Source organism: Staurois parvus, unplaced genomic scaffold (assembly GCF_062004578.1).
Source record: "Staurois parvus isolate SC_StPar_1 unplaced genomic scaffold, SC_StPar_1.0 ptg000854l, whole genome shotgun sequence".
Lineage (NCBI taxonomy): Eukaryota > Metazoa > Chordata > Amphibia > Anura > Ranidae > Staurois > Staurois parvus.
The window spans coordinates 569,991-597,979 of NW_028318650.1; the positions used below are offsets into that span (position 1 = coordinate 569,991).

A 27,989-nucleotide genomic window follows, 5' to 3' on the forward strand; every position below is an offset into this window, starting at 1 on the left:
ATTCTTTGCTATAAGCAATCAAATTGTGTAAAAAAAAAAATACTGATCACTTCCCCAAAGACGTACAATTGACAAAATTTTCTGTTTTCCCGACACCAGCATGTCATAAATATGATACCTATCTAGTTAAACTGGGATGCCATGTTGGCATCAAGAAAACATTGTTTTTACACCTGCAGAGGGCCATTTGAAATTAAAAAGTAGCCCAGAGTTGTGTGCAACCCAGGCTGCAATACTCGCCTTTAATCTGGAGTCCTGCAATACCTCTTTTCTGCCACAAGATGTCCACTTTCCTCTGGCCCCAAGAAGACTAAGAAGATCATTGCAGTGCATCCCGGACAAGCCCCCAAGGGGAGTGTCACCACAACGCCTTCTGTTCACTGTGCGGTGCGCTGATGTTTTCATTTAGGGATGACAATGAACACCCATAACATTTAACCTTTGGAAGAGAGTCTAGCATCAGGTATAATAGCGGTATGACATGACAGCTTCCCACTGTTAATGGTTGTTAAGGACGCCAGCAGGTGTAGGATGCAGTGGTGTCACCTATTCATTTACATGGCTAGCAAATAAGCAAAGGGGGGGGATAGTTAAAAAAAACAGCATGGGGTTCCCACATAATTCATAGCAGGTCATTCATGTCTGGTATGAATTGTATGGGAGAGGCCATGCAAAGAAAGCGTGGGAACCCTCCAAAAAATCCAAACCATTGTCCAAGCATGCAGCCTGGCTGGCCAGAAAGGGGAGAGGCAAGAAGGACCCCCTCCCCCATGAACTGCACTAGACCACATGCCCTCAACCTGGGGGGGTGGGGGTACCTTGTCAAGGATGCAATGAAGACACGGGTCTCTTCACCACAACCTTAGCCTGGTGAATATGGGGGTCTGTGGGTAAGTGGCTTATTAGAATCTGGAAGCCCCCTCAAAAAATAAGGGACCCCAGATACTGGCCCCACATATGTGAATGAGTGGAGTACAAAGTAACCCTTCTCATTCGCAAAAAAAACCCCAAAAAACAATTTTTGACAGAAAAAAACAAAAATGTCCCAGGATTTACATCCCACATCAACCAGTGATGTAGATCCACGTCACTCATGATGCCTGAAAGAAAAAACTGCCACCCACTAACACACATTTCTTCACTTCCTGTCCCATAGCCAAAACAGGAAGTGAGAGGAAATCCCTCCAAAGTGAAGGAAGGATAACTTATTTTACTTTTTCAAAACCTTGTGACAAAAAATGGGATCTGCGATATATTCACCATGCCTCTTATTAAATTGCTTGGGGTGTCTACGTTCCAAAAAGGGGTCATTTGGGGGGGGTTGGTACTATCCTGGCTTTTCAGGGCCTCCAACACTGTGATAGGTAGTGTGGAAGTGAAATGAGGAAGTTACGCACCTTCAGGCTTTCAAAGTAGTCAGTGAATTTCAGGCTCCTGTATGTGGTTAGGCTCTCAAAAAGTCTCACACATGTGGTACCCCCATACTTGGGAATAGTAGCAGAATTTTGGGGCATAATTCCACATATACCCATGGTATGCATGAGCAATATGCCATTTAATTGACAACTTTGTGTAAAAATAGGAAGGTGAGGAAATATTTACTAAAAAGTTACACATTAACTTCAAGCAATAACTAGAAGTCATTATCATCATTGGCAGCCAACTCACCTTTTTATAGCCATTCTTATCAGGGGTTATTGGCAGAAGAATGAGAAAAGGAGGGAATTCACCGACCTTGCAGTGAAAGCGGGAAATTTAAAAATGCAAAGCTCAAATTACAGAAGGAAACCTTTTTTTATTTCTCAGAAAGTGAAACAAACAACACAGACGCCAAGTGCAGCCAAGCCTCATCGCATCTCACACAAGGCAAGGTATGCAACCTCATGAAATGTATACTTGGATTTATACTTTGTACTTTATGTCTCTTAAATGAAAGCAGTTGAAGGGTTTTGGTTTTTGGTAAGTGTTCCGGGAGCGTGAGCGGTGTGTGCCCCTCGGCATAGTTCTGTTTGTGTTTGGGTACGCATATATGGGACCTCTCTGCATTAAGGCCCACCCGCCGAGAGGCTGCATATATACGTGCGGCCGGCGGGAAGAGGTTAATGCTGGCCAAATACAATGAGGGGAATTTATCAAAACTGGAGAAGAAAAACATGGCAACCAATCAGCTTCTACCTTTTATTTTCAAAGCTAAAGCTTGGTTGCCTTGCACAGCTTGTGTGTTTCAGGTTTGATAAATTTACCCCTTTTTTTAGGCAATTCTGACCAACCGACACTCACAAATCCTGACATTGTTGTCTACCTCAGCCGGATATATCTGAATGAGCTTTGTAGCCCTTTACTTATGTGAGTGCAATTTTATTATTTCTCAATAAATGTTATTTTACTGATTACACTATGAGGGGCCCCTAGGTTTCTACTTGAGTACACCTTTATACCCGTGACCTGCTGGAGTGGATCCCCATTGGCTGTGATATGGTGAAAGGGACCAAGGACCACAAATTGAGCGCATTTTGTCCTGTATAATATAGGTCAACATTGAGAGGTGAGCGACCATTCCTGGTGGTGGTGGACAAAGCGGTGTATCAAAGGGATGTTTGAAGGGTATCACGTACTGCGGATCGATCATTTTTTGGCACTGTAGATTGGCACCTAATTTTCTATAATATTTGTCTGTTATATACTCTTTGCACTTTTAATTGTTATTATTTGACAATTTCTGTGAGTTACATTATTATTTATGTTTTGGGCAATTATTATATTGTGTTACACGGTCTCATGAGGGCAGCCGGGTGTTTACTGATTTATCCTCCTTATCAGTGCGCTTTCATTTTTAACTATCGCAGAGTTTTTTTAGTTCTTGTATATCTATTGCTTTGTTCACTTACCATTCTTCTGTTGAGTATTTTGTTATGGCTCAGCCGGGTGTTTATTAATTTTATTAAGAACATTTTTGTATTTTCATTGAAATTTCACTTAATTTGTGGGCGGGGGGTTGGTTAGTTTTTTAGGGTTGTTTTGTTAGCATATAGTGCAGCACTTTTTCAACTAAATCAGTGTATGTTTGCGAGCGGGAACACTTTTTGATGCGTGCAGCTTGTATAGAGTTTGTGCAGATTTAGGCTCCATGTACACTGTTGCTCCTAAACTCAAGTTTAGGAGCTTTTGGCATTTTTTTGCCAAGTTTGTGCAGATTTAGGCTCCATGTACACTGTTGCTCCTAAACTCAAGTTTAGGAGCTTTTGGCATTTTTTTGTCAAAGCTCCTAGACTCAACTCCATAAAAGCCTATGTGTCCATGTACACACAGGCTTTTAGCACAGGTTAGGAGCTTCTGCGTTTAGGTGAGGCTAAATGTCCCGCTCCTGAACGCAGAAGAAGCGCGTTCAGGATAGGAACGTTTTGATCACCGACCACAGGAAAACGCAAATTACGGCAAAACTGCAACAAAACAGCGGTACCGCGGTTTGCAGCGATTTTCATTTTCCTTCGGCCGGCGGTCAGGGTAGGCTCGTGTACATGGAGCCTTATCCAGCCATCCTGTGTGGCAGCCCATAATACCTCTTCCTTTGTTCATCTACGTTAATACGTTGTTGCTATTATTTATCCACATTTCTATGTATTAGGGTTCGGTGGACAGGATCACCAACAAGGATGATAAAGCAGATTATCAAAATATTAGGTAAAAGTCTGAGCCGCCTGCAAAAAAAAAATGATTTGGCAACATTTATAAAGATGTTTTGCAAGATGAAGGTACCTCGGGGAAAAACGAAGATCCAAGAGCGTCATCTAAAAAATAAATCAGCTGCAGAAATAGCTGAGAAGATCGTTCAGTCCTATACAGTACGAAATGGGCCATCACATGTCATAAAAGTTCTTAGGAAAATGGGTCAGAATGAACTAAGGATTGAGCTCCAGAAAAACCTGGCACAAGGTGAGCACAAATGAATTCATATTCCAGAACTTAGAAATGTTGCATACACAGGACCAATGCATAGATTGAAAAAACTTCCAGCAGTCCTGCCTGTTTCGAATTGTCCTTATTTCATCATTATTTCATTATTATTCCATCCAGTAGCCTCTTACCTGACTGCAGTAAATCTGTATTGGTCTCCTAAGGTTCCATTCGTATCCTGACTGACGTTTCTACGCATACCGAGGGCTAAATCATCCAGTAGAGTTCCCAAGAGGACATACCTATTTCCTAAATAGCAATAAAGGTCATTGAAGGACTCCTCTTGTTAACTCCTGTTTTTTCATCTGACCAACCACTGCAGATCCTTCCTTTCAATGTATGTAGAGTTATTCAGGTGTATCTGAGGAGAACATGTGAGATCTATGGATCATTTCTTTGTAGTCCCTGCAGGAAAGAACATAGGGAAATGTTCCTACCAGAATGGTTGTTCCATGTGTGGTGAAGCTCATCTGTCTGGCATACAGAGCTAAGGATATTCAACCACTAAATGGGGTTGTAGGCTGTGGGGTTGGGGAAGGCCCCAGCAGTACAGGTGAAACTCACAAAATTAGAACATCGTGCAAAAGGACACATGCAATATAGGGACCAGATGGGATCTGAGAGAGGCTGTGGGCTGCTTGATGGTGTATGCAGAGCCTGACTCTTGTTCCCAGGGATGTCTGGAGCTGTGAAGGTGCGTGTCTTCTCTCTCGATGGGGTGTGGGGAGTGTGTGGGGAGGGGGTTGCCAGTATGTTTGGGGTGGTGGTAATGGAAGGCTCTCTTGGTTGGGGGGGCTGGGTGGGGGTGTTGTTGGTCAATGTAAGGCTCTTATCGTGGGGGAAGGGGGGTGTCAGGGTCTCTCTGTGGAGGGGAGACAATTTTTGTGTTGCCTAGGGCAGCATGAAACCTAAATACACCACTGAAGGTACAAAGGGGAAAATGCAAAGGCCCGAACACGCAGGCTCTGGGTCCATTTGTGCGAACGAGTCCTCAAAATTTTTTATCTTTGAACAACTACAGTAGTGCTGTAATTACTGTTAAAACAAGTGATTTATTTCTATTAACAGCTAGAAAGAATTACAAAAAGAAGAGGAGCAACGCTAAAGTCCAGGCAGCAGGTATGTAATGGGTATAGCTAGACAGTGGTAAAGTTAAAGTGGGTCTGTTGTCAAAATAAGATGTCCTGTTTTCAACATTTTACTGTGATGAGAGAACCCAGTAAAAACAAAAAAGCTCAAGTAAAGTGTTGAATTGAAAGAAAACAGAAATTGCAGGCAAACAAAAATGAAGCAAATGTAGGCTGCTACATAATCACGAGTAAATATTCTAATCCTAAATCAGACCTGACTTTGAAACAACGTGATTATTATTAATGTGTTGTTTATGGTGATAATAAGTTTGTTTTGTGATTTTTTTTTTTCTTTCATTTAACAGATGACATGGCAAGACTGGAAGAAGGACAAGAAGAAACAAAATATAAAGAAACCCAAAACGTTGGAAACACAAAAGCAATCGCAAATTTAAAAAATAATGATCGGCAAGAACAAAACCAGAACCAAGGAGACTCAAAGGATGATGTTCCTATTGGTGTAGGCATAGAAAACAAGTCAAAAATTAAAGCAGCAAAAGCTAAACCACGCAAAACAAAAGCACAAAGTAGATCAAAAGCAGGGCAGAAACAAGACCATGGGAAGGTAAAAAGTCCAACAGGAAAGCCAAAACAAAGGCAGCAAGCTAAAAAGGGTACGCTCTTTGGATGAATTTTTTTTTTTTTTTTAAATAAATTTACATGCATGTGAAAAAGGAATACACATACGCATTTATCACTCACACAAGGTACCCAGTCGGTTAACATAATAAGATGGTGCAAAGAGCAATGGTGAGCAGTAAGTCATAGCAGAGATTTACCATTAAATGGGAGAAAGAGAAAAGATTCTCATATAGGTTTACAGAAGAGACAGAGTTCACAAATACTGCTACAGGGCAGCACAGGTGCACAAAATCACATACATCTACGTGATTTCGCAGTTTCGGGTAGGGGCGCCAGTGCTGCTATTCGCAGCCTCGGCTGTGAATCACCGGGTCCCAGCCAATACAGATCTCTCCCCTGCCAGCTCCTGCGGAAACAATACAAGTTAACCTCCTATGAGTAAGCGCTGATCACAGCGTGAAACGCGTTAACTCGTATTGTTTCCGCACTGGCTGTGATGTTTTTATAAGAAGATTCAAGAAAGGATTTCAGGAAGTGCAGCAAAATCTGGATTCATTTCCTTGCCAAGGAAAAACTTAATTCAGGCTGCTGGGGCCCAATGGTCATACAGTAAGTACCAAACGGCCATGTGCACATTTATTAAAGGGCATTTTTATAAAATGGTTCTACCACTTGATCTGATGGACAGTAAGCCTGGCAACCTTAAAGGAAGACTAATTTGTTCACAATAGTCCATAACTTTAGATGAGGTTGAGGGAAGTTTGAGTTAAATTGTAGGGCAAGCCTTTTGATTTATTGATCAAACAGTCCTGGATTCATTTCCTTGCCTTGTAGTTACAGACAAGCTGTTCTAGCGCCTTCATTACATGCTTACAGCAGGTATCATCTTGAGTTGGAACCTAGAGCGGCTTCATACTTCCTGTGCTGCCTTGTATTACACAAGGCTTTCTTTAGCATTCAGCAGTGTCTGTCCCCTTTAAGGCCAGGGACTTCCTGTTTGCTAACTTGAGAGGAAGTGACCTCATCTCTTCAGACTGAAGAAATTCTACTATGCGAGTAGATGTGGGATGCTGTTCCCTCTTCATATATGGGCTTGATTAGACCCCCAATGTCTGTAAGTACCCTTCCTATGTACTGTGGAATGTTATGCACATAGCTAGGAAGTTAGATATGTACTCATGTCTGTTTATTCTGTTTGTATTTCAGTTTTACCATTCATTCATTCTCACATTCATTCACACTTCATGTACTATGTTCACATGTTATCAGTAAAAGATCGTCGGTTATCAAACACGACTCGTTACTGTGTGGACATCAAAGGTTATACTGCCTGTTACCCTCTGTAACCCTTTCATAACTGCAGAGAAGGCAGGACACTTCCACCTAGGCCAAGGTGCTTACTCAGAGACAAAGAAGGAAAATAGTCATTAAACTAGTGTCTACTTGGTAAATAGTTGTTTTTTTAAAATTCACTTTCTTAATTTTTCTGTGCTGTCCATTCTTTGATATTCCTCTGAACAAGATCCATTATAAAACGTGGTTCCAGTAATATTTGATAGGAGTATAGAGAACACTGAGTTGTATTGGAACTGTAATGGGAGTGGGCTCTAGCAGTCTCTAGGATGTTCCTAGTCTCCTCCAACCACTTCTATAGCATGTCTGTAGTCATTGACCATCTTCTGGGTCTGAGCAGCATTACATCCACTAAACATTATATACAGCCCTTTGGTGATGTATGGGGCCCAGGGGCGGACTGACCATTTGGAAACTTGGGCACTGCCCGAGGGCCCGGGGTCAGTAGGGGTCCCCATGAGATGCCCCTGGTACCTTATTCATAGGCTTTTTTGAGTTTGGGCAAGGACACAGGGGCCCCATGATCCCCTATTGCCCGGGGGCCCCATGAGTTGTCAGTCCACCCCTGATGGGGCCCCATTGAGTCCCCCATGTGAATTATTAGCAAGTACTGCTATAAAATCTCCCAGAACAGATCTAGCTGACTTGGGAAAAGATTGGAATACATGTGTTTATAGTAAAGGTATAAATGTGTCTTCTTCTTTTTGCAGGTGGAAAGCATTTTGTAGATACACACCGGGGAAAATTAATAGAAAAGGTGAGCAGCATAAAGCCAGTTCTTGATGATCTCTTGGATAAAAAGATTCTGACACAAGAACAACTTGATATTGTGGTGAGGGAGAAGACCGACCAAGACAAGATGAGGAACCTTTATCAATATATAAGAGGCTGGGGTGTCCCAGAAAAGAAAACATTTCTCCGTCTCCTTAATAAATATAACCCAATTATTATCAAGGAACTCAACAGACAAAATAAGAAAAAAAAATAGTTTTAATCTTTTTATGTAAATCCATTCATTGAGTGTATTGTTCCTGAATTCTTCCTATAATCTGAATCTAATCTAATCTTTCTCTGCAGGAGTTTCTTGTAATAAAGATTGCTCACTGCTGCTCTCTCCCCTTGTGCTGGGTGACTGGTCCGGTCTCCACCTCTTCTGTAGTTTTCTGTAGTGGGTGGGGCCTGGTGGGCCCCTCCTACAGCTCTGCTTTTTACACAGAGCTATGTACAGCACAGTGATGATGTCACTGCTACTATCCCTGAGGAAGTCACGTGATTCGTGACGCAACGTGTAGGAGGGAAGCATGGTGACGTCATTTTGGACGGCAGCTGCCATCTTGGTACACCCATCTCTGCCATTTTATGTACTACATGCTTGTATCTGTCTGTGGACCCCGATTTTTATGTGAGTAAATACTCTGTGTTTATAATAAATTTGAGAACATATTACACTATGGGAAGTCATGTGTGGTCCATGTGAGAGGATTCCTTTGGTGCATCATGGAGGGGACATCCAAGTTATAACTGCTGGTTGCGTTTATTTGGAGCATGACCCTAGTCATAGCTGGTGTTTGATCCATATAAGAGGATTTCCTCGATACATCACGGAGGGGACATCTGAGGATATCATCGCTGAACATATTCATTTGAAGCATATATGACCCTTTATGGGTCTGAGTTGGAGGTGAGAGCGCATTCTAGCTGGTGAAGGAGCACAAGCGGTGGTAACTGGTGGACTCACAGTGTATTGAAGATTTTATTTATGCACAGATTGGGACTTTACACTGTTTATATGATTTCACATATTATTATTTGTCACTATTAGTTACTTTGTAGTTAGTTTGATTAATCCACTGTGTTGCTATAATTTCAAATTATTTCATTATATTAACCCCTCGCCCTTCAGAAGATTTACCCCCCCCCCCCCCCTTCCTGAACAGACCATTTTTTGTGTTATGGCTCTGCGTTACTTTAACTGACAATTGCGCGGTCATGCAACGCTGCACCCAAATTAAATTTACGTCCTTTTTTTCCCACAACTTGAGCTTTTTTTCAGTGGTATTTGATTGCCTGTGCGTTTTTTATTTTTTTGCGCTGAAAAAAACTGACATTGTGCGAAAAAAAACAATATTTTTGACTTTTTTCCTATTAAACATGTCCAGTAAAAAAATTAAAAAAAATCTAATTTTGGCCAAAATGTATTTTGCGACATGTCTTTGCTAGAAAAAAAAATCCCAATATGTGTAAATTAGTTGGTTTATGTGAAAGTTATAGCGTTTACAAATGGCGGTATAGATACTGGGATTTTTTTTTTTTCATTTTTACTAGTAATGGCGGCGATCAGCAATTTAAAGCCGGACTGCGGCGGACATTCTGACACTGGGCGGAACTGACTTGGTGTCACTGACATCCCCTGTATCACCAATACAGTGATCAGAGCTAATCAAAAGCACTGACATTGTACTAATGGCACTGGGCAGGAAGGGGTTAACATGAGGGGCGATCAAAGGGTTAACTGTGTGTAGGGAATGTTTTACTAGGGGGTGGGGTGTTGGTGTTTCACTGTAATCACACTGCTCTGGATGGCTGTGTCATTTTTGTGTTTATTAAAAGTCAGCAGTTACAGTTTTTGTAGTTGCTGACTTTTAATAAACACCCACTCACCTGTCCCAGGGTCCAGCGTTGTGCTCACCCACGCCGTCTCTTCTCTCCCTCTTCTATCTCCGGGGCCAGCATCTCACTTGTAGCCACCAAGCTGTGACAGCTTGCGGTTTCACAGCTGGGTACCCATGGCACATGCACAAGTAATGCTGCGCCTCCTGATTGGTCCAGCAGTCTTCTGGAACTTGTGAATTGTCTCAGAAGACTGCAGGAGGAAGGAGGGGGGCCGAACTTCCGGCTCACTTAGCCGGAAGTGGGAGCAGGTACCCATCAAAACCAGGTATCCGCTCCCCCCTCAAACAGTGCTAAATATGGCAGTGGAAGGGGGAGGAGGCAAACAAGTGGAGCTTCCACTTTTGGGTAGAACTCTGCTTTAAGTTAGTGTTGGTGGGGGAATACCTCCCGTGAAGTGTTCTCCTGGTGGGGGGCGTGTGGGGAGCTGTCCTGGCCAGGAGAACTTACAGTGATTGTTGCTAGGAGCTAAAGCCAGTGCCAATCATTGCCTGAAAAATTTGACATGCGGATTGTACCTAAATTGATTGATGGATCAACTTGGGTACAAGTATCCTGCCCATAGATGGTTCAAATCTCGGACGGTCCTTGCTGAAGCGGCCAGCATTCAAACCACCTATGTCCAGCTTTACTGCAAATACAAATAGAGAACAGTACAGCCATTGAACTTTCATGACAAATGTAGGAAGAACTTGCAAGCAATGCAGACAGGACAGACAGTGGCGTATGTACAGTGGGGATCGAAAGTTTGGCCACTTGATGCCATCTGTGAAAAAGCTGACGTTAAAGAGAGGATGGCTTCTACAAATGGATAATGATCCTAAACACACCTCGAAATCCACGGGGGATTACATCAAGAGGCATAAACTGAAGGTTTTGCCATGGCCATCACAATCTCCTGACCTCAACATAATTGAAAATCTATGGATAGACCTTAAAAGAGCCGTGCGTGACAGACAGCCCAGAAATCTCAAAGAACTGGAAGACTTTTGTAAGGAAGAATGGGCAAAGATACCTCAAACAAGAATTGAAAGACTCTTGGCTGGCTACAAAAAGCGTTTACAAGCTGTGATACTTGCCAAAGGGGGCAGTACAAGATATTAACTCTGCAGGGGGCCCAAACTTTTGCAGACGCCATTTTTTTGTTTTCTGTTATTTTGAAATAAAATCTAACTTTTGTTGACATATTATAAGAATGTCTAATCTGTAATTTGATGCCTTTTGGAGATTTTTCCATCTTTCCTTGGCTTCTTTATGCACATTAATACAAATTTTTAGCTGGGGTGCCCAAACTTTCAATCCCTGCTGTACATAGTAGGTATAGCAAACTCTTAAGGATCAAACTAGACCATTACGACCCACCAGAGATGGTAAAAAAAAAAACTCAACTATTGGGTGCGCTAATTCCAAGAGTGCTGGTCCAGTAGGGTTCAGTATTTTCTGCTCTATACTGCTCCATAGGACGACAGAAACAAGAAGACGTACATTTTGCTGCACAAATCTCATCACAAGGACATTGTGTCATACATGATGTCATCTACATATTTTATACATTGTTATTATAATGCCTATGATATTTACATTGTGGTTATAAACAGCTGCAAGTTCTTCTGGGTTGTACATTTTTTTTTCGCGATAATGCGCCATATTTCTCATGGGGTGTTACATTTATGAAACCAGTACACATTACACAAAAATCATAAGTTCTGTCCAGTAACGAGAAAAAAACGCTCAGTTTGCTCGTTCAGTAATTTTCTTTTGGAAGGTCTGAATTGGCTTTTGAAATTCGTGTACACGCTATATGAAAATGTTATGATTGTTCCAAATATGGAATTTTCCTTCTGATTATGAGATAATGTGAAGGCCCCATTAGTGATGGCCACATTTATTACAGGGCAGAGTTACCATTCCATAGATAGGGTCATACATAGTTAGGACCAACATTTGCAAATTTGGGCCAAATTTGACTTTTCCAACTCCATCAAAAAATGTTTATTCCATTTTGGCCACAGAAGAGGGGATAATGTTAACTGCCAGAGCTTGCTCTGCTTTTGTATGTTCACCAAAAAACATTCTTTTTTTTGGAAACATTCACTATATCACCAAAAGTATTGGGCCCCTGCCTTTCCACGCACATGAACTTTAATGACATCCCAGTCTTAGTCCGTAGGGTTCAATATTGAGTTGGCCCCGCCCTTTGCAGCTATAACAGCTTCAACTCTTCCGGGAAGGCCGTCCACAAGGTTCAGGAGGATGTCTATGGGAAGGTTTGACCATTCTTCCAGAAGCACATTTGTCAGGTCAGGCACTGATTCATCCCAAAGGTGTTCTATGGAGTTGAGGTCAGGACTCTGTGCAGGTCAATCAAGTTCCTCCACCCCAAACTGGCTCCTCCATGTCTTTACGGACCTTGCTTTGTGCACTGGTGTGCTGTCATGTTGGAACAGGAAGGGGCCATCCCCAAACTCTTCCCACAAAGTTGGGAGCATGAAATTGTTTAAAATGTCGCCTTAAGAGTTCCCTTCACTGGAACTAGGGGGCCAAGTCCAACCCCTGAAAAACAACCCCACACCATAATCCCCCCTCCACCAAACATTACACTTGGCACAGTGCAGTCAGGCAAGTACCGTTCTCCTGGCAACCGCCAAACCCAGACATATCCATCGGATTGCCAGACAGAGAAGCGTGATTGGTCACTCCAGAGAACACGTCTCCACTGCTCTAGAGTCCGTGCTTTACGCCACTGCATACAACGCTTTGCATTCCACTTGGTGATGTAAGGCCACACCAAGTTTGGGGTCTTTAGCTATTGACTTTGCAGACAGTTGGTGACTTCTGCGCACTGTGCGCTTCAGCATGCCCTGACCCCGCTCTGTCATGTGACGTGGCCTATCACTTGGTGGCTGAGTGGCTGTTGTTCTCAGTTGCTTCCACTTTGTTATAATCCCACTAACAGTTGAGCGTGGAATATTTAGTAGCCAGGAAATGTTGCGGATGGACTTATTGCCCAGGTGACCACCTATCACGGGACCACGCTTGGAGTCACTGAGCTCCTGAGAGCAACCCATTCTTTCACCAATGTTTGTAGAAGCAGTCTGCATGTCTAGGGGCTTGATTGTATACACCTGTGTCCATGGAAGGGATTGGAGCACCTGAATCACATGACTGGGAGGGGATTGGAGCACCTGAATCACATGATATGGAGGAGATTGGAATACCTGAATCACATGACTGGGAGGGGATTGGAACACCTGAATCACATTGAATGGATGGGATTGGAACACCTGAATCACATGATTGGAGGGTATTGGAGCACCTGAATCACTTGACTGGAAGGGGATTTGAACACCTGAATCACATGATATGGAGGGGATTGGAACACCGGAATCACATGATTGGGAGGGGATTGGAACACCTGACTCACATGATATGGAGGGGATTGGAACACCTGAATCACATGATTGGGAGGGCTGGCCCAATACTTCTGGCAATATAGTGTATCTGCATACGACAAGAACCAGTTATAATATACAAATTCGTGTTATTCTTATTCATATTATTCAACTTGAAATATCCTTCCACTAATCTATCTCTACTGAAGAATGAATGTAATGATTTGGCATGGGTTAGGGCTACTAATACTGCACTTTGTATGCTCATCTTGGCTCTTGCACTGACTTAACTAATAAAACTGGCACCTTTATTTTCATAGATTACATTTCTTGATGATGAAAAGGCGAGCTGCCTTTAAATGCAGTGGGATGGATCTACTGGGCGTAAATTGTATCAAATATAAAACAGGAAACTATTGTATAGTATTGTATAGTGTATGGATCTTCTCAAATGGCATTGTACAGTATGTGTAGAGTATACTCATTTTTTTAATGCTCTTTGTATCCCCCCAACCATAGTCTGGTGGCAGTGGACGGTGGGCACAAGTGAAGGCAGAACATGCTGGTAACGACTATACTCACCTTAATTGTTATGCATGTGTGTCTTAAGGTATACAAAAAGATAATAACTTTGATTACGTAAGTTTCATGTTAGTAATTGTAATTACATTTTTATACAACACATAAAGTTGCTGCCATAATTTCCAACAGTAATAGTAGTATTTCATGAATAGCAACAAAGTGTTTGGGGTCCAGCCCATGTTGTGGATACTCTTGTAGTGTCACAATTTATATATATTTTAATAATCACCTATAATTACAGATTCTGTTGGGCCTATAAAGGAGACTTTCATGTTGTTCATAGACTGTTTAAATATTTATGATTTTATCATGTTTTCACAAGTAGTACCTAACTAATTTTCAGATATTCTATTCAAATCATATTGAAATACAACTGAAAAATTTGAAATGAAACAGGAAAAAAAATTTGAAAATCAACACAAAACAAATTACAAAAACAAATCATTCCAACATAAGCTAATGTAACTGAACAAAATGTAATCCATCCAAAACAAAACGAATGTTGTCGTTCTGCACCTTTCCAGTGATGTAGATATGTATTACACGTCTCGTGGATCAATGTCGGCTTCTTCAGACACCGTGACCAGTTACGTCTCCATCAAATCAAATACACTGAATTTATAGCACATGTGAACCTCCCAAATATATGACACATTTCAAAGCATTCGTCCTTAGGCGTGCTGGTTGCATTGAGTTTCCTTATTTAGGCTTTTTCTCTTTATTTCAACATAGTGATCCTGTAAATAAGACACGTCCTGAAGGAACCACGGCAGGAAAATACGAGGGTTCTTCTAAACGTTTCTGCACTTTTAACTCTGTTTAGTAGGAAAGTGTGGAAACTTTTTGCAGACCCCCCCCCATAAGAAGATTAAACCTCAGCTTTAACCCATTTCTTTTGCTTCTCTTCCTTGCCATGCCAGTTGCTGATGATAATACACAATGCTGGAGGAGGTCCCAGTGATGGAGGTCCATCCATCGTGTAGTCCTTGGTCCTCCATAATCAACTAATATGATACAAATGCTACAAAAGGAGATTCCTGAGTAAGAAGACATCGGTGTACACAATTCTTCTCTGGGATGTTCCCAATAGGTGGAGTCCCATCCATAGGATGTTTTTAAAGTCACTAAACACCAATCCTGGGTCTGTTGAAGTAAAGAACAATATTTACTACACCAGAAAATAAAGTATTCCCATACCTGACAACAGTATAATAAATAGAGGAAAAACCCAAATCCTGGCCTGAAAAATCCAGATCATTGTAAATGTAAAAAGGACATTAATACTGTTCTATATTCCTGTACTGACCCCTCGCACGGCGCCGTCACCGCACCCCCATCCCGTCCTGTATATCTATATTCCTGTACTGACCCCCCCCCACACTGCGCTGTCACCGCAGCCCCATCCCGTCCTGTATATCTATATTCCTGTACTGACCCCTCGCACGGCGCTGTCACCGCACCCCCATCCCGTCCTGTATATCTATATTCCTGTACTGACCCCCTCGCACGGCCCTGTCACCGCACCCCCATCCCGTCCTGTATATCTATATTCCTGTACTGACCCCCTCGCACGGCCCTGTCACCGCACCCCCATCCCGTCCTGTATATCTATATTCCTGTACTGACCCCTCGCACGGCGCTGTCACCGCACCCCCATCCCGTCCTGTATATCTATATTCCTGTACTGACCCCCTCGCACGGCCCTGTCACCGCACCCCCATCCCGTCCTGTATATCTATATTCCTGTACTGACCCCCCCACACTGCGCTGTCACCGCAGCCCCATCCCGTCCTGTATATCTATATTCCTGTACTGACCCCCCCTCACGGCGCTGTCACCGCACCCCCATCCCGTCCTGTATATCTATATTCCTGTACTGACCCCCCCCCCCCGCATGGCGCTGTCACTGCACTCCCATCCTGTATATCTATATTCCTGTACTGACCCCTCGCACGGCGCTGTCACCGCACCCCCATCCCGTCCTGTATATCTATATTCCTGTACTGACCCCCCCCCCCCGCATGGCGCTGTCACTGCACTCTCATCCCGTATATCTATATTCCTGTACTGACCCCCCCCCCCCGTATGGCGCTGTCACTGCACCCCCATCCCGTCCTGTATATCTATATTCCTGTACTGACCCCCCCGCATGGCACTGTCACCGCACCCCCATCCCGTCCTGTATATCTATATTCCTGTATTGACCCCCCCGCATGGCGCTGTCACCGCACCCCCATCCCGTATATCTATATTCCTGTACTGACCCCCCCCCCTCACGGCGCTGTCACCACACCCCCATCCCGTCCTGTATATCTATATTTCTGTACTGACCCCCCCCCTCACACAACGCTGTCACCGCACCCCATATATCTATTTTCCTGTACTGACCCCCCCCCCCCACACACGGTGCAGTCACCTCACCCCCATCCCGTCCTGTATATCTGTATTCCTGTACTGACCCCCCCCCCACACGGCACTGTCACTGCACCCCCATCCCGTCCTGTATATCTGCATTCCTGTACTAACCCCCCCCCACACGGCACTGTCACTGCACCCCCATCCCGTCCTGTATATCTATATTCCTGTACTGACCCCCCCCCCCCTCCTCACACGGCGCTGTCACCTCACCCCCATCCCGTCCTGTATATCTATATTCCTGTACTGACCCCCCCCCCCTCCTCACACGGCGCTGTCACCTCACCCCCATCCCGTCCTGTATATCTATATTCCTGTATAGTTGATGGAATTTCTTAGATCTTACTTTACAGTTCTTTATAGTTTCATCTATTATGTACTAACCTGAGGTGCATTGCAAGCTGTTTCTCACCAATTCTCTCCAGCACCAGATAAGTAACGTGCAGTACTCTATTTTCTGTGTAGCGTCTGATGAGAAGTGATGACACTTGAATGGTGGTCTTGTCCTTAAAGTCTGAAGTGGTCATTGCCTTAAGTTTGTGTTTTTGAAGAAATTCTTCATCCTTCAGGCATTCCTTGAATTTTGCAAATGTATTCTCCTCCATCTGCTCCAGTGTCTTTAGAAGACATTCTCTTCGAGTGGGTTGGTTGGAATCCATTCTTGCCTGTAAGCAGTGTGTAGAGAAAGGTGAGGGCTCATTCACGACCACCATTACTGTGTGTGTCACCGCAATGCATGATAACTCTTGTTACACGTGTTTGTGTGATCTGGTGTCATATATGCTACATGGGACTGTAATGCACCTTCCAGGTATTGCGGTTCACTGAGTTGCTGGAGGTCATTGTAGCCGCATTAGTGCACTTGCGACAAACAAGTACTGTCCGTGGTAATTTTTTTTTATTTGCACTTACATACAGTTGTCAGGACAGGCTTTCAGGGTATGCCTCCTTCTTCAAGGTCCAAGCAGTACTCAACTGAGTTGCTGGAAAGGTTGTAAAACAAATCCCCCAAGTCATTCAGTTTCCTCCCATATACCTCAATACCCACTCACAGCGCCATGCTGCTATCCACTCCCCTCCCCCAGCTATAAAATGGCATCCCACTCAGACAAAACACCCCTCATCTTTAGAATGTCTCCCTCTGACCCACCACCCTCTATATATATACACAATGTATATATAGGTTATTTCACTTCCTGCTGTCTGTCCCATTTCAATATATGCAGCATAGATCCAAGGTGTCATTCAGGAGGTGCAATCCCCAGATGACACCTTGGATATGTGCTGCACATGTCACAATGGGATTACTGATGGTACCTTCCATTAATGAACATCAACCACCTTCCCTTAAGGTATATTTTCCCATTGTCACTCGATGGATTGTATTTAACCTTGGGGGGCTTGCAGACCCAGTTTTCCCATTTTGTTTGTACTCTTGGATTATTCAGGATGAGTGGTTGCCATATCTCTGGATGACTGCCAGAGCAACTATTCCCCCCCTCTTGTCTTCTCCTGAAGAAGTGGAATATAATCCAAGAAACACATAGAGTCCATGTAGCTCTGTCGTTAACTGTCGTGTAGCAAACACCAAGAGAAGCTATAGGTGGTACTGTCCACCTAGACCAGCCATTTTCAACGTTTGTACTGCAAAGGAACCCTTGAAATAATTTTCAGATTTTGGGGAATCCTTGCAAAAACCAAGTGGCGTTGGACCTAAAACTGTGCAGGGACCATCAAACGGAAGGTCAATCAGCCACACATCAAGGAACCCCTAGCAACCTCAGGAGGAACCCTACGGTTCTACAGAATCCTGGTTGAGATTGGCTGACCTAGACACTATTCTGTTTGGCAAGATCTATCACTCATCAAATAATAATTGGGGGGCTTTAGTGTAGTTTGTTTTTAGGATGTCTGTATTATACTGTATAATTCCATCAGTAAACAATTAACTATTTGTAATTTTCTAAATATACTATTGTGTGAGTTGTGCCTCAGAAAGCCCTACTTTTTTTTTTTTGTTTGAAAGGATAGCCTCACAGTTGGGATATGTGAATGTTTTTTTTTTATTGTATATGACACAGGAATACAAGCTCTTACGTATGAGAACATGCCAGTAAATTGGTAAGGCTGCTAATAAGAAGATATCTGTATTGTATACAATAAAGAACATCCCTATATCATTGGCCAGATCCAGCTCTGGTCTGTTAGACTGGACAGTCTCCTGTATGGAGGTGGAAATAACCGACACTATATTGCCAATCCCACTAACAGTTGAGCGTGGAATATTTAGTAGCCAGGAAATGTCATGGATGGACTTATTGCCCAGGTGGCCACCTATCACAGGACCACGCTTGGAGTCACTGAGCTCCTGAGAGTGACCCATTCTTTCACCAATGTTTGTAGAAGCAGTCTGCATGCCTAGGGGCTTGATTGTATACACCTGTGTCCATAGAGGGGATTGGAACACCTGAATCACATGATATGGAGGGGATTGGAACACCTGAATCACATGATCACAATGGCAATATAGTGTGTGTATGATACATGAGTCATTCCGCCTCCAGATCTAATATTTGGTGTAGTAGTTATTATACACATAAGTGATCATATAGGTATAGGGCCTAGAGGTACTTCTGATCACACTCCTCCATAGCTTGTACATTTACTAGATTCATAAGCAGCCACAAAGATTCAGAGGCAGTGGTGTATTTAGGTTTTGTTCTGCCCTAGGCAACACAAAAATCGTCTACCCCCATGGACACCCACCAACACCAACCCCCCCCCCCTTTCCCCATCCCACTGAGAGAGAGCCTGACATTGACCAACAACGCCCCTGCCCCCCACTCGGGAGAGTCTTCCACTACCCCCCCCACCACCACCCCGGCGATAGAGAGAAAGACACTCATCTTCACAGCTCCAGACATCCCCAGAAACGAGAGTCAGGCTCTACATACACCATCAAGCAGCCCGCAGCCTCTCTCTGACCCCACCTGGTTCCCATGGTGTGCGCGTCCCTTCTTTTATCCCTTCTTCTGGGGCGGCACATGCTGCCCCCCTGAAAACTGCCACCCTAGGCAAGTGGCTTGTTTGCCTTGTGGCAAATTCGCCCCTGTTCAGAGGATACGTCATCCTTACAGTGTTCAGTCAGCGCTCTTTAAGGTAATATTGATGACATCAAGGACATTAGGTAGTCATCATCCTCCAAAGAAAGGCTGAAGTAGTAACAAACAATTGTCTAAGGCTGCCTCTTTAATTGACAATGGCTCCAGACCCTCCAATCTGAATCAGTAGGACTGGAACTTGCAGCAGAACACATGTAATGAAGAGATGCTCTACATAGTGAAAAACCGCCAGTACTGCAGGCTAGGAAGACGGGTGATTGGGCTTGGGCTCAGGTTCTGACAGGTAGGCTGCACGGGGCTCCAATGATTTGTAACAGTGGCCCTGATCACATCTAAGAATTGGTAAGAAATAATTATGTTTTTCAGAGCTCTTCATCACACCACACATGGGAGAGTATCCAACTCCTTTCTCACATCACTCCAGACTGATCTTCCACAGTACAGACAGCATGTCCCTTCACATTCAGAACTACCTTCCCCTGAGAAATGCCTTAATAGCTGTCCACAATGTAGGGGTCTTCTGATTTGTTTCTAAGGCATTCCTCTGGGGATACTTGCTTCCAGCAAAGCCTATGTCAGACTACAGATGCCTTAGTCAAAGTTACCCCAAAGCTCTCACACAACCTTACAAAATCTAATTTGGTTAAGGAAATGTTCCTACATCAGTTATTATACTGTTCTTGGACCAGTGACCTATTCAAGAAATCTAAGATGGGATCATCCAACCTTACCCTGATTTGCTGTCCCTGATGTTCATCCACAGACACCATCTGACCTGTAAGAAATACAAAAAAAACTGAATTACAACCATTGTTCTAAAACATTAATATGGAAAAGAATGTTCATACAGTCTATGGTGGTCTTGATCTTAGCGAGCACCATGTACCCTGTTGAGGTTCATGTTGTTTATGAAGTTGAGCTGGTCAGCAAGAACATGGAGTCCCATGGAAACTGATTGACTCTCTGGGAGAAGGAGGATGCTGTTGATACTGGTGATGTCTGCTAAAAAGTTCTAACACAGAAGCGTGGGTCTCAACTTAAAGGTCCTTTACCTGTGCAGTGGTGGCATAAAGTACTGGAGTTCTGTTGTAACTCCCCTGGCGGTATTCCCGAGTGTAGCTCGGGGTAAAGTTTCAGGACCACAAGTGGTAACCCCGAGGTACACTCGGGCTTACCATGCGGCGCTGCTCCTCGATCCCTCGATCACTTACCTTGTCCTGACGCCTTAGTCAAAGTTACCCCAAAGCTCTCAAACAACCTGACAAAATCTAATTTGGTGTAGGAAAATTCCCTCCTGCAGTGTCCCCGGCAATGTAATCCAGCGGATGCCGGCATCTGTCATCTGGGTTCCATCCCCTGCGAGCGTCGGGATGTACGTGGGAACGGAACGGCGGGAAATTTGAAAATTACAAAAAGTGACATTCACTAAATACACTAAAATCACATAGTATAACATTCCTGTATCAAACCATTTCACATACATTTTGTCCCGAGTGCTTTGTCCGGCGCCCTGCCTGCATTTTTACTGTTCTTTCTGCCTGGAAACTGAGAAACGTCCATGGCGTCCAAAAAGCGTTCCTTTAGTGATAATGATTCGTGGGGGAAATTCCTCATCAGACACTGAAAACAATTCTGCGACTTTGCTCAGCGATGTGCGAACTTGTCGCTCTATTTCAAATTTCAGTGTTTTTGGTTTGATGACATTATTGAATTAAATTTATTATTAATATATTATTATTTTTTAAGATTATTTATTATATTATAATTTATGATTTCATGTTTCAAGTTTTATCATACCCGGGATGTTTACTAGACTCTTGTTCGGACAGATTTCAGTGAGTTATTCCTAAAAATTACAGGTCTACAATAAAAAAAATACATATTTCCATGCAAAAAAATGTACCGCTTTGAGCACAGAAATATGGACATAATCAGACCGCTAGGGAGGTTAACCACCTGCTGCCCGATGACGTACCCATACGTTGTTGGGTTTGAGTGGTTGTACGGAGGACATGGCTGCAGCTGCAATCATGATCCCAGTGTAACCACCAGAAATGCTGAAGAATGTAAAAGCAATCCTAGCGGCTAAATAGCCTTGGTGACGACCTAGGAGAAGAGGGTAGGCCAGAAGGGAGAGCCATGAAATGGAAATGCTGCTTCCCCTACCACAAAGCACAGGAACCTATGAGGTTGGGGAAAGAAAGGGATGTGTAAATATGCATCCTAGATGTCTATCAATACCAAGAACTCCCTTTGTTTCAGCTATGCAATGGCAGACCTGACTGGATCTCTATGGCATGAAAGACATCTAAGGAAGGTGTTGAGCATATTCAGAGTCAGGGATAATATCTCAATTGGACTGTAAAAGGGTTGGAATCAAACCCCTGAAAGCATCATTTCGAGGGAACCAAAATAGTTACTCTCAAAGAGTTAAAATATAAGGAATCCTCCTGCGCTCAATGGAATGATTATTATAATACAGCTGCTATCACTTGACTAATACCAATAAGTGCAAACAAAAAGAAAAAATAGTGAAGCGCTTATATCACATAAATACAGTAAAGTGCATTAAAAAATAAAAATGAATTAATATAAATATAATTCTAATAATCCTAAATAAAATAAATATAAAAATAAATATAAAAATAAAAATAAATGAAAAATATATGAAAATAAATAAAAATAAATATAAATATAAATATACAAATAAAAATAAAATAAATATAAAATGAAAATAGAAAATAAAAATAAAATAAATAAATAAATAAAAATAAATATAAGAATAAAAATAGAAATAGAAATAAAAATAAATATAAAAAAAATAAAAATGAAAATTACAAAATAATAAATCAAAAATAAAAATTAATAAAAAACCTAACAACAAATCTAAGGTAAAAGGGTATGTATATGTCATGTGTATGAATTAGGCACTATCTCATGCGGCTAATTAATTTGTTTCACTTATATATTCACATTCCGTTATGAATTTTGATATATGCACGTTATAATAGGTTCTTAAAGTGTGTGCTATATTAATATAGTTTAATTATATTTGGTTTCATTATTTTTTTCTCCCACCAGAGGGAGGCATTAATATCTATTACATAGAGTTGTTACACAGGATTATTAGAATTATATTTATATTAATTCATTTTTATTTTTTAATGCACTTTACTGTATTTATGTGATATAAGCGCTTCACTATTTTTTCTTTTTACTCTCAAAGAGTGTGTTTACTGCAAGGCAGTATGAAGGTCCCATAAATCTCAGTGGAGAAACAGGAAGAATTAAGTGCATGAAGTGGGGAAGAGGCAAGGACTGAAACACCATATCCTGGACCTCAAGATCCAAAATACCCTGATTACAAAGGCTAACAGACATCCCCCTACTCTTAGAAATGGGTAAGCCCTCTCATTTGAGGTGAGCTTGGATGACTTGGCTAGCTTGTACATCCAGGACTTGGGATGGAAGTGAGCAGAGGACTTGACCTTTAATGCAGTGGCCTGGAAGGGACAAAGGGATCACTTCCAAAATCTGGGAGCACTGAGGGATTTGCCGGGTCTGACAAATGGCCATAGATACCAATAACGGTTGTATTGTCATGTTTGAAAGGGCAAATGAGGCTTTCAGTAGGTCCTCCAGCCTCTTGTCCACAGGGTCTTAAAAATAAGTATACAGCAGATCACGTCTGACCTCACCAAAGGTAACATTCTCTGGGGGTCATGTTTCCTGTCTGGTGGGTGGAGCCATCTCTCATGTGCACTCGCTTGGAAGACAACCAAGTCTCAATTTAGTTTAATTGTTTTAGGCTACATGAAAATCTTCAGAAATACAATATAGAACTTACCTCCCAGATGTGAAAATCCGAACATTTCAGTCTCCAGGTCATTGAAGTCTCCTGGAAAATAAAATTCCTGCAGTTTGTAAACATTGTTAGATGAAAAAAATACACATCAATTGTATTGTTTTATTATTTGCATGTAAATGTATTAGTTGTCTGTGGAAAGGATAAGCCCTCCGAAAAACACACTTTAAATTTAAATAATAAGGAAACAATCAGCTCTACTGCCAAGTATTGAAAGTAGACTCAGCTTGTCAGTCTCCTGTGTAAGCAATTTGGCAGATGTGCAAACACTCTGATCAGTTGTATTCCTAAAAATAGAATGCGTAAATACTGAAAGGGTTAACTTAAAGACTCAAAGCACTAATTATTGTGGTTGTGTACTTACCTTACCTGATAAAAAGGAGAAGTTCCTGAAATACACTATATTGCCAAAAGTATTGGGCTTGCCCTCCAAATCATGTGATTCAGGTGTTCCAATCCCCTCCATGGACACAGGTGTATACAATCAAGCCCCTAGGCATGCAGACGGCTTCTACAAACATTGGTGAAAGAATGGGTCGCTCTCAGGAGCTCAGTGACTCCAAGCGTGGTCCCGTGATAGGTGGCCACCTGGGCAATAAGTCCATCCGTGACATTTCCTGGCTACTAAATATTCCACGCTCAACATGTTAGTGGGATTATAACAAAGTGGAAGCAACTGGGAACAACAGCCACCAAGTGGTAGGCCACGTCACATGACAGGGCGGGGTCAGCGCATGCTGAAGCGCACAGAAGTCGCCAACTGTCTGCAGAGTCAATAGCTAAAGATCTCCAAACTTGGTGTGGCCTTCAGATGAGCCCAACAACAGTGCGTAGAGAGCTTCATGGAATGGGTTTCCATGGCCGAGCAGCTGCATCCAAGCCTTACATCACCAAGTGCAATGCAAAGCATCGGATGAAGTGGTGTAAAGCATGCCGCCACTAAACTCTAGAGCAGGGGAGACGTGTTCTCTGGAGCGACCAATCACGCTTCTCTGTATGGCAATCCAATGGACGTGTCCAGGTTTGGCGGAAGCCAGGAGAACGGTACTTGCCTGACTGTATTGTGCCAAGTGTAAAGTTTGGTGGAGGGGGGATTATGGTGTTGGGGTGTTTTTCAGGGGTTGGGCTTGGCCCCCTAGTTCCAGTGAAGGGAACACTTAAGGCGTCAGCATACCAAGACATTTTGGACAATTTCATGATCCCATCTTTTGGGAAGAGTTTGGGGATGGCCCCTTCCTGTTCCAACATGACTGCCCCCCAGTGCACAAAGCAAGGTCCACAAAGACATGGAGGAGCCAGTTTGGGGTGGAGGAACTTGACTGTCCTGCACAGAGTCCTGACCTCAACCCCATAGAACACCTTTGGGATGAATTAGAGCGGAGACTGTGAGCCAGGCCTCCTCCCCCGACATCAGTGCCTGACCTGACAAATGTGCTTCTGGAAGAATGGTCCAACCTTCCCATAGACACCCTCCTAAACCTTGTGGACAGCCTTCCCAGAAGAGTTGAAGCTGTTATAGCTGCAAAGGGCGGGGCCAACTCAATATTGAACCCTACGGACTAAGACTGGGAGGTCATTAATGTTCATGTGTGTGGAAAGGGCGGGGCCAACTAAATATTGAACCCTACAGACTAAGACTGGGGACCATTAAAGTTCATGTGTGTGAAAAGGGCGGGGCCAACTAAATATTGAACCCTACGGACTAAGACTGGGGACCATTAAAGTTCATGTGTGTGAAAAGGGCGGGGCCAACTAAATATTGAACCCTACGGACTAAGACTGGGGACCATTAAAGTTCATGTGCGTGTAGAGGCAGGCGTCCCAATACTTATGGCAATATAGTGTATGTAACAGGTTGCTGCATCTCCGTTGATCTCCGTGTCCCTCTGTCTCTCTTGTATGGAGTTACTTTCATATATTCCTTTTTTCGGCTCTCTGTCAGCTGGTTTGTTTGATGTTTTTTGCTTACTGGCTCTATAGACTACGAGAAATCGGCTTACTGGCTCAAGGCTGTTCGGGATGATGGGGAGGTCTTCTAATGTCCCATAAAGCAGCAAAATCACACTAATAGCGGTGGCACTGCTGACTTTAGGGCAATTTCCAAACTAAAGCTCAACCCACTCAATGTCACCTCCTTCTTCTGGCAGTTGTGGCTGCAAAGAAAATCCCACAAATAACCTCAGGAGAAATACAGGCTGCTCTGGAAAAAGACGGTATGGTTGTTTTTAACCCCTTCACGCCTGAGGGTGAAACAAATCTTAAAGCCTAAGTAAAATTTGACAACTTTGACCTGCGATAGTAAAACCGCACATATCATCACAACTACTTTGTACATCCAGGTGAATTATACCGCGTTTTTTTCAGGACAAATTGAGCTTTTATTTGGTGGTAAATGCTAATGGATATCCTCTGATTTTTTTATTATAAAAAAAAAAAAACTGGCCCAAAATAGTAAAAAAAAATTTTTTTTTTAAATTTTGCTGTGTGTTTCATAACCTACCACCAAAGAACAACCCAAAATCAATTTTCCAGCTCTTGACGATCGCAGCGATACCATATATGTGTATGTTAGTTGTTGTTTGTACCCAGAGTACGGCCCAGAAACAATAGTGCACTTTTTTATTTTTATTTTTTTTTACCTAAAACACACTGACGATAATTGACACTGATACCAATTAAAAAAAACAAAACAAATTCTGACCTTTGGCCTTGACTTTTGACCCTGACCTTGACCCAAACGCTAATCCTGGCACTGAACTAGATCAAACCTTGATCCAGGTATTTTATCTTCATTTTTAAATATTTTTTTATTTAAATTGTAAAGTGCTGAACAAACTGTTGGTGCTATATAAATCCTGTATGATAATAATAATTTATCCTTTTTTTTTTTTACAAACAGTTGTTTTTTTGTTTTTCTCTTTGCAAGGAGAAAGTGAGATATCTCTCCCCTCCATTCAAAGAGGGAAAAAAAACAAGGGGGCGGGCTTCACAGTGACTGATGACTGTGATAGCCAATCAGAGGCTATCACAGAGATCATGTGACCCAGAATCGGGAGTTCTGGGTCCCGATCGTTCGAACAGGTCTCAGGTTCTTAGTGACACCCCGGTCTTTGTGCTGGGAGCACAAACAGACAGGTACATAAAAAGTCCTGGATTCTTTCTTGGATACACAGAATATAACTGGATATAACATTTATAGGGAAAGTTGATCCAAGGAATATCTGATTGCCTCTCGGGGGATCAGGAAGGAATTTTTTTCCCAGCAGGAGCAAATTGGATCATGCTTTGCTGGGTTTTTTGCCTTCCTCTGGATCAACTGTGGGTTTAGGATTAGAACTTTTTTTTTTTATTTTTTATGGCTGAACTAGATGGACTTTTGTCTTTTTTCAGCCAGACTAACTATGTAACTTCCCCAGTAGTGTGACCTGTCTGGTCGGTAGTGTTATACACAGCTCATAATTCAGGTTTTCGGTGTCTAAATTAAGTATTTCTCTCCAAAATTTGCCTTTACCACGGGGGTTATATCTTACCTCTGTCCACCTCTGCTTGCCACACTGAACTGCCACCATCTTCTATAGATAAAGTAATGCCTTCATTGATTTTATTGCCATCCACAGTGATCTCTGTGTAGGGGTACGGCCTTGATAAGTAGCTACACCGAAACTCCAACATCTGTGAAGAGAAAGTCAAAGTATATTTAGTGCAAAAGCAGAGGAGAGCCTTCCTAAATTTACAGAATTCCATCACAAATCCAAAAATATGGAGTTTTTTCCTCATTTTTGTGCACGGTGTAAAGAGCCATGCAAATCATTCCTTTGTACCCTGGGGCAGGGGCGAACTAACAATTCATGGGGCCCCCGGGCAATAGGGGATCATGGGGCCCCTGTGTCCTTTCCCAAACTCACAAAAGCCTATGAAAAAGGTACCAGGGGCATCTCATGGGGCCCCCTACTGGCCTCGGGCAGTGCCCAACTTTCCAAATGGTCAGTCCGCCCCTGGGCAGACCCTGATGGGTGATTCTGAGATGCTACTTGACATTGAGCAGACCCTGATGGGTGATTTTGAGATGCTACTTGACATTGGGCAGACCTTGATGGTTGATTCTGAGATGCTACTTGACATTGGGCAGACCCTGATGGTTGATTCTGAGACGCTACTTGACATTGGGCAGACCCTGATGGTTGATTCTGAGACGCTACTTGACATTGAGCAGACCCTGATGGTTGATTCTGAGACGCTACTTGACATTGGGCAGACCCTGATGGTTGATTCTGAGACGCTACTTGACATTGGGCAGACCCTGATGGTTGATTCTGAGACGCTACTTGACATTGGGCAGACCCTGATGGGTGATTCTGAGACGCTACTTGACATTGGGCAGACCCTGATGGTTGATTCTGAGACGCTACTTGACATTGGGCAGACCCTGATGGTTGATTCTGAGACGCTACTTGACATTGGGCAGACCCTGATGGGTGATTCTGAGACGCTACTTGACATTGGGCAGACCCTGATGGGTGATTCTGAGATGCTACTTCTCCATCATTGCTTTTACCATGCTGACACCCCCAAAATATAATGTTATTATGATGTAGTATTTTGGTGGTGGAATTAGATGGTAGTCGAATGTTAGCTCCCCTCCAATCCAATGACAGATGTGATCACCATACAACCAGGTTTCCAAACTGACCCACACATTGCCCCAAATGAAAGCAAAGAACTCCAAGACTTGTACCAAAGCATATCGGAGAATATTACTATGGAAGTTACCTTGGGCCGAACATTGGCGTTGTGGGATGCTTTCACTTCATACGTTCTTCCGCTGTACAGACTACCAGTCTGGTGAGGTTTGCGTACTTTGTAATAAGGCTTCTTCAGGTCTTTTGTCTCTTCATCGTGAATTTCCTGTAATCAGCCAGAAAAA

General features: G+C 42.9%; 2 protein-coding genes across 3 annotated transcripts in view; one reads left to right on the forward strand and one right to left on the reverse strand.

Moving 5' to 3' along the window:
• The first annotated feature begins 1,810 nt into the window (after positions 1–1,810).
• LOC149443515 (uncharacterized) lies at positions 1,811–8,470 on the forward strand. Of its 2 annotated transcripts, XM_089655599.1 has the most exons (6): positions 1,811–1,871; positions 3,626–3,933; positions 5,023–5,073; positions 5,390–5,698; positions 7,730–7,776; positions 8,097–8,470. In XM_089655599.1, the coding sequence occupies exons 2-6, from the start codon at positions 3,654–3,656 to the stop codon at positions 8,253–8,255; spliced, it is 846 nt and encodes a 281-aa protein (XP_089511725.1). In that variant the 5' UTR covers positions 1,811–1,871; positions 3,626–3,653; the 3' UTR covers positions 8,256–8,470. The 2 variants fall into 2 exon arrangements, with proteins under 2 accessions (XP_089511725.1, XP_089511724.1); XM_089655598.1 differs by having other exon boundaries at positions 7,730–8,240.
• A 5,255-nt stretch (positions 8,471–13,725) lies between these two features.
• The window catches only part of LOC149443516 (uncharacterized), an 84,611-nt gene continuing 70,347 nt past the window's right edge, over positions 13,726–27,989 (reverse strand). Inside the window, exons 18-23 of the mRNA XM_089655597.1 lie at positions 27,836–27,970; positions 26,596–26,737; positions 23,048–23,098; positions 19,932–19,975; positions 16,463–16,743; positions 13,726–14,806 (exon numbers count right to left, since the gene is read on the reverse strand). Of these exons, the coding sequence (XP_089511723.1) occupies positions 14,788–14,806; positions 16,463–16,743; positions 19,932–19,975; positions 23,048–23,098; positions 26,596–26,737; positions 27,836–27,970 (672 nt within the window). The 3' untranslated portion in view covers positions 13,726–14,787. The remainder of the gene's footprint in view (positions 14,807–16,462; positions 16,744–19,931; positions 19,976–23,047; positions 23,099–26,595; positions 26,738–27,835; positions 27,971–27,989) is intronic.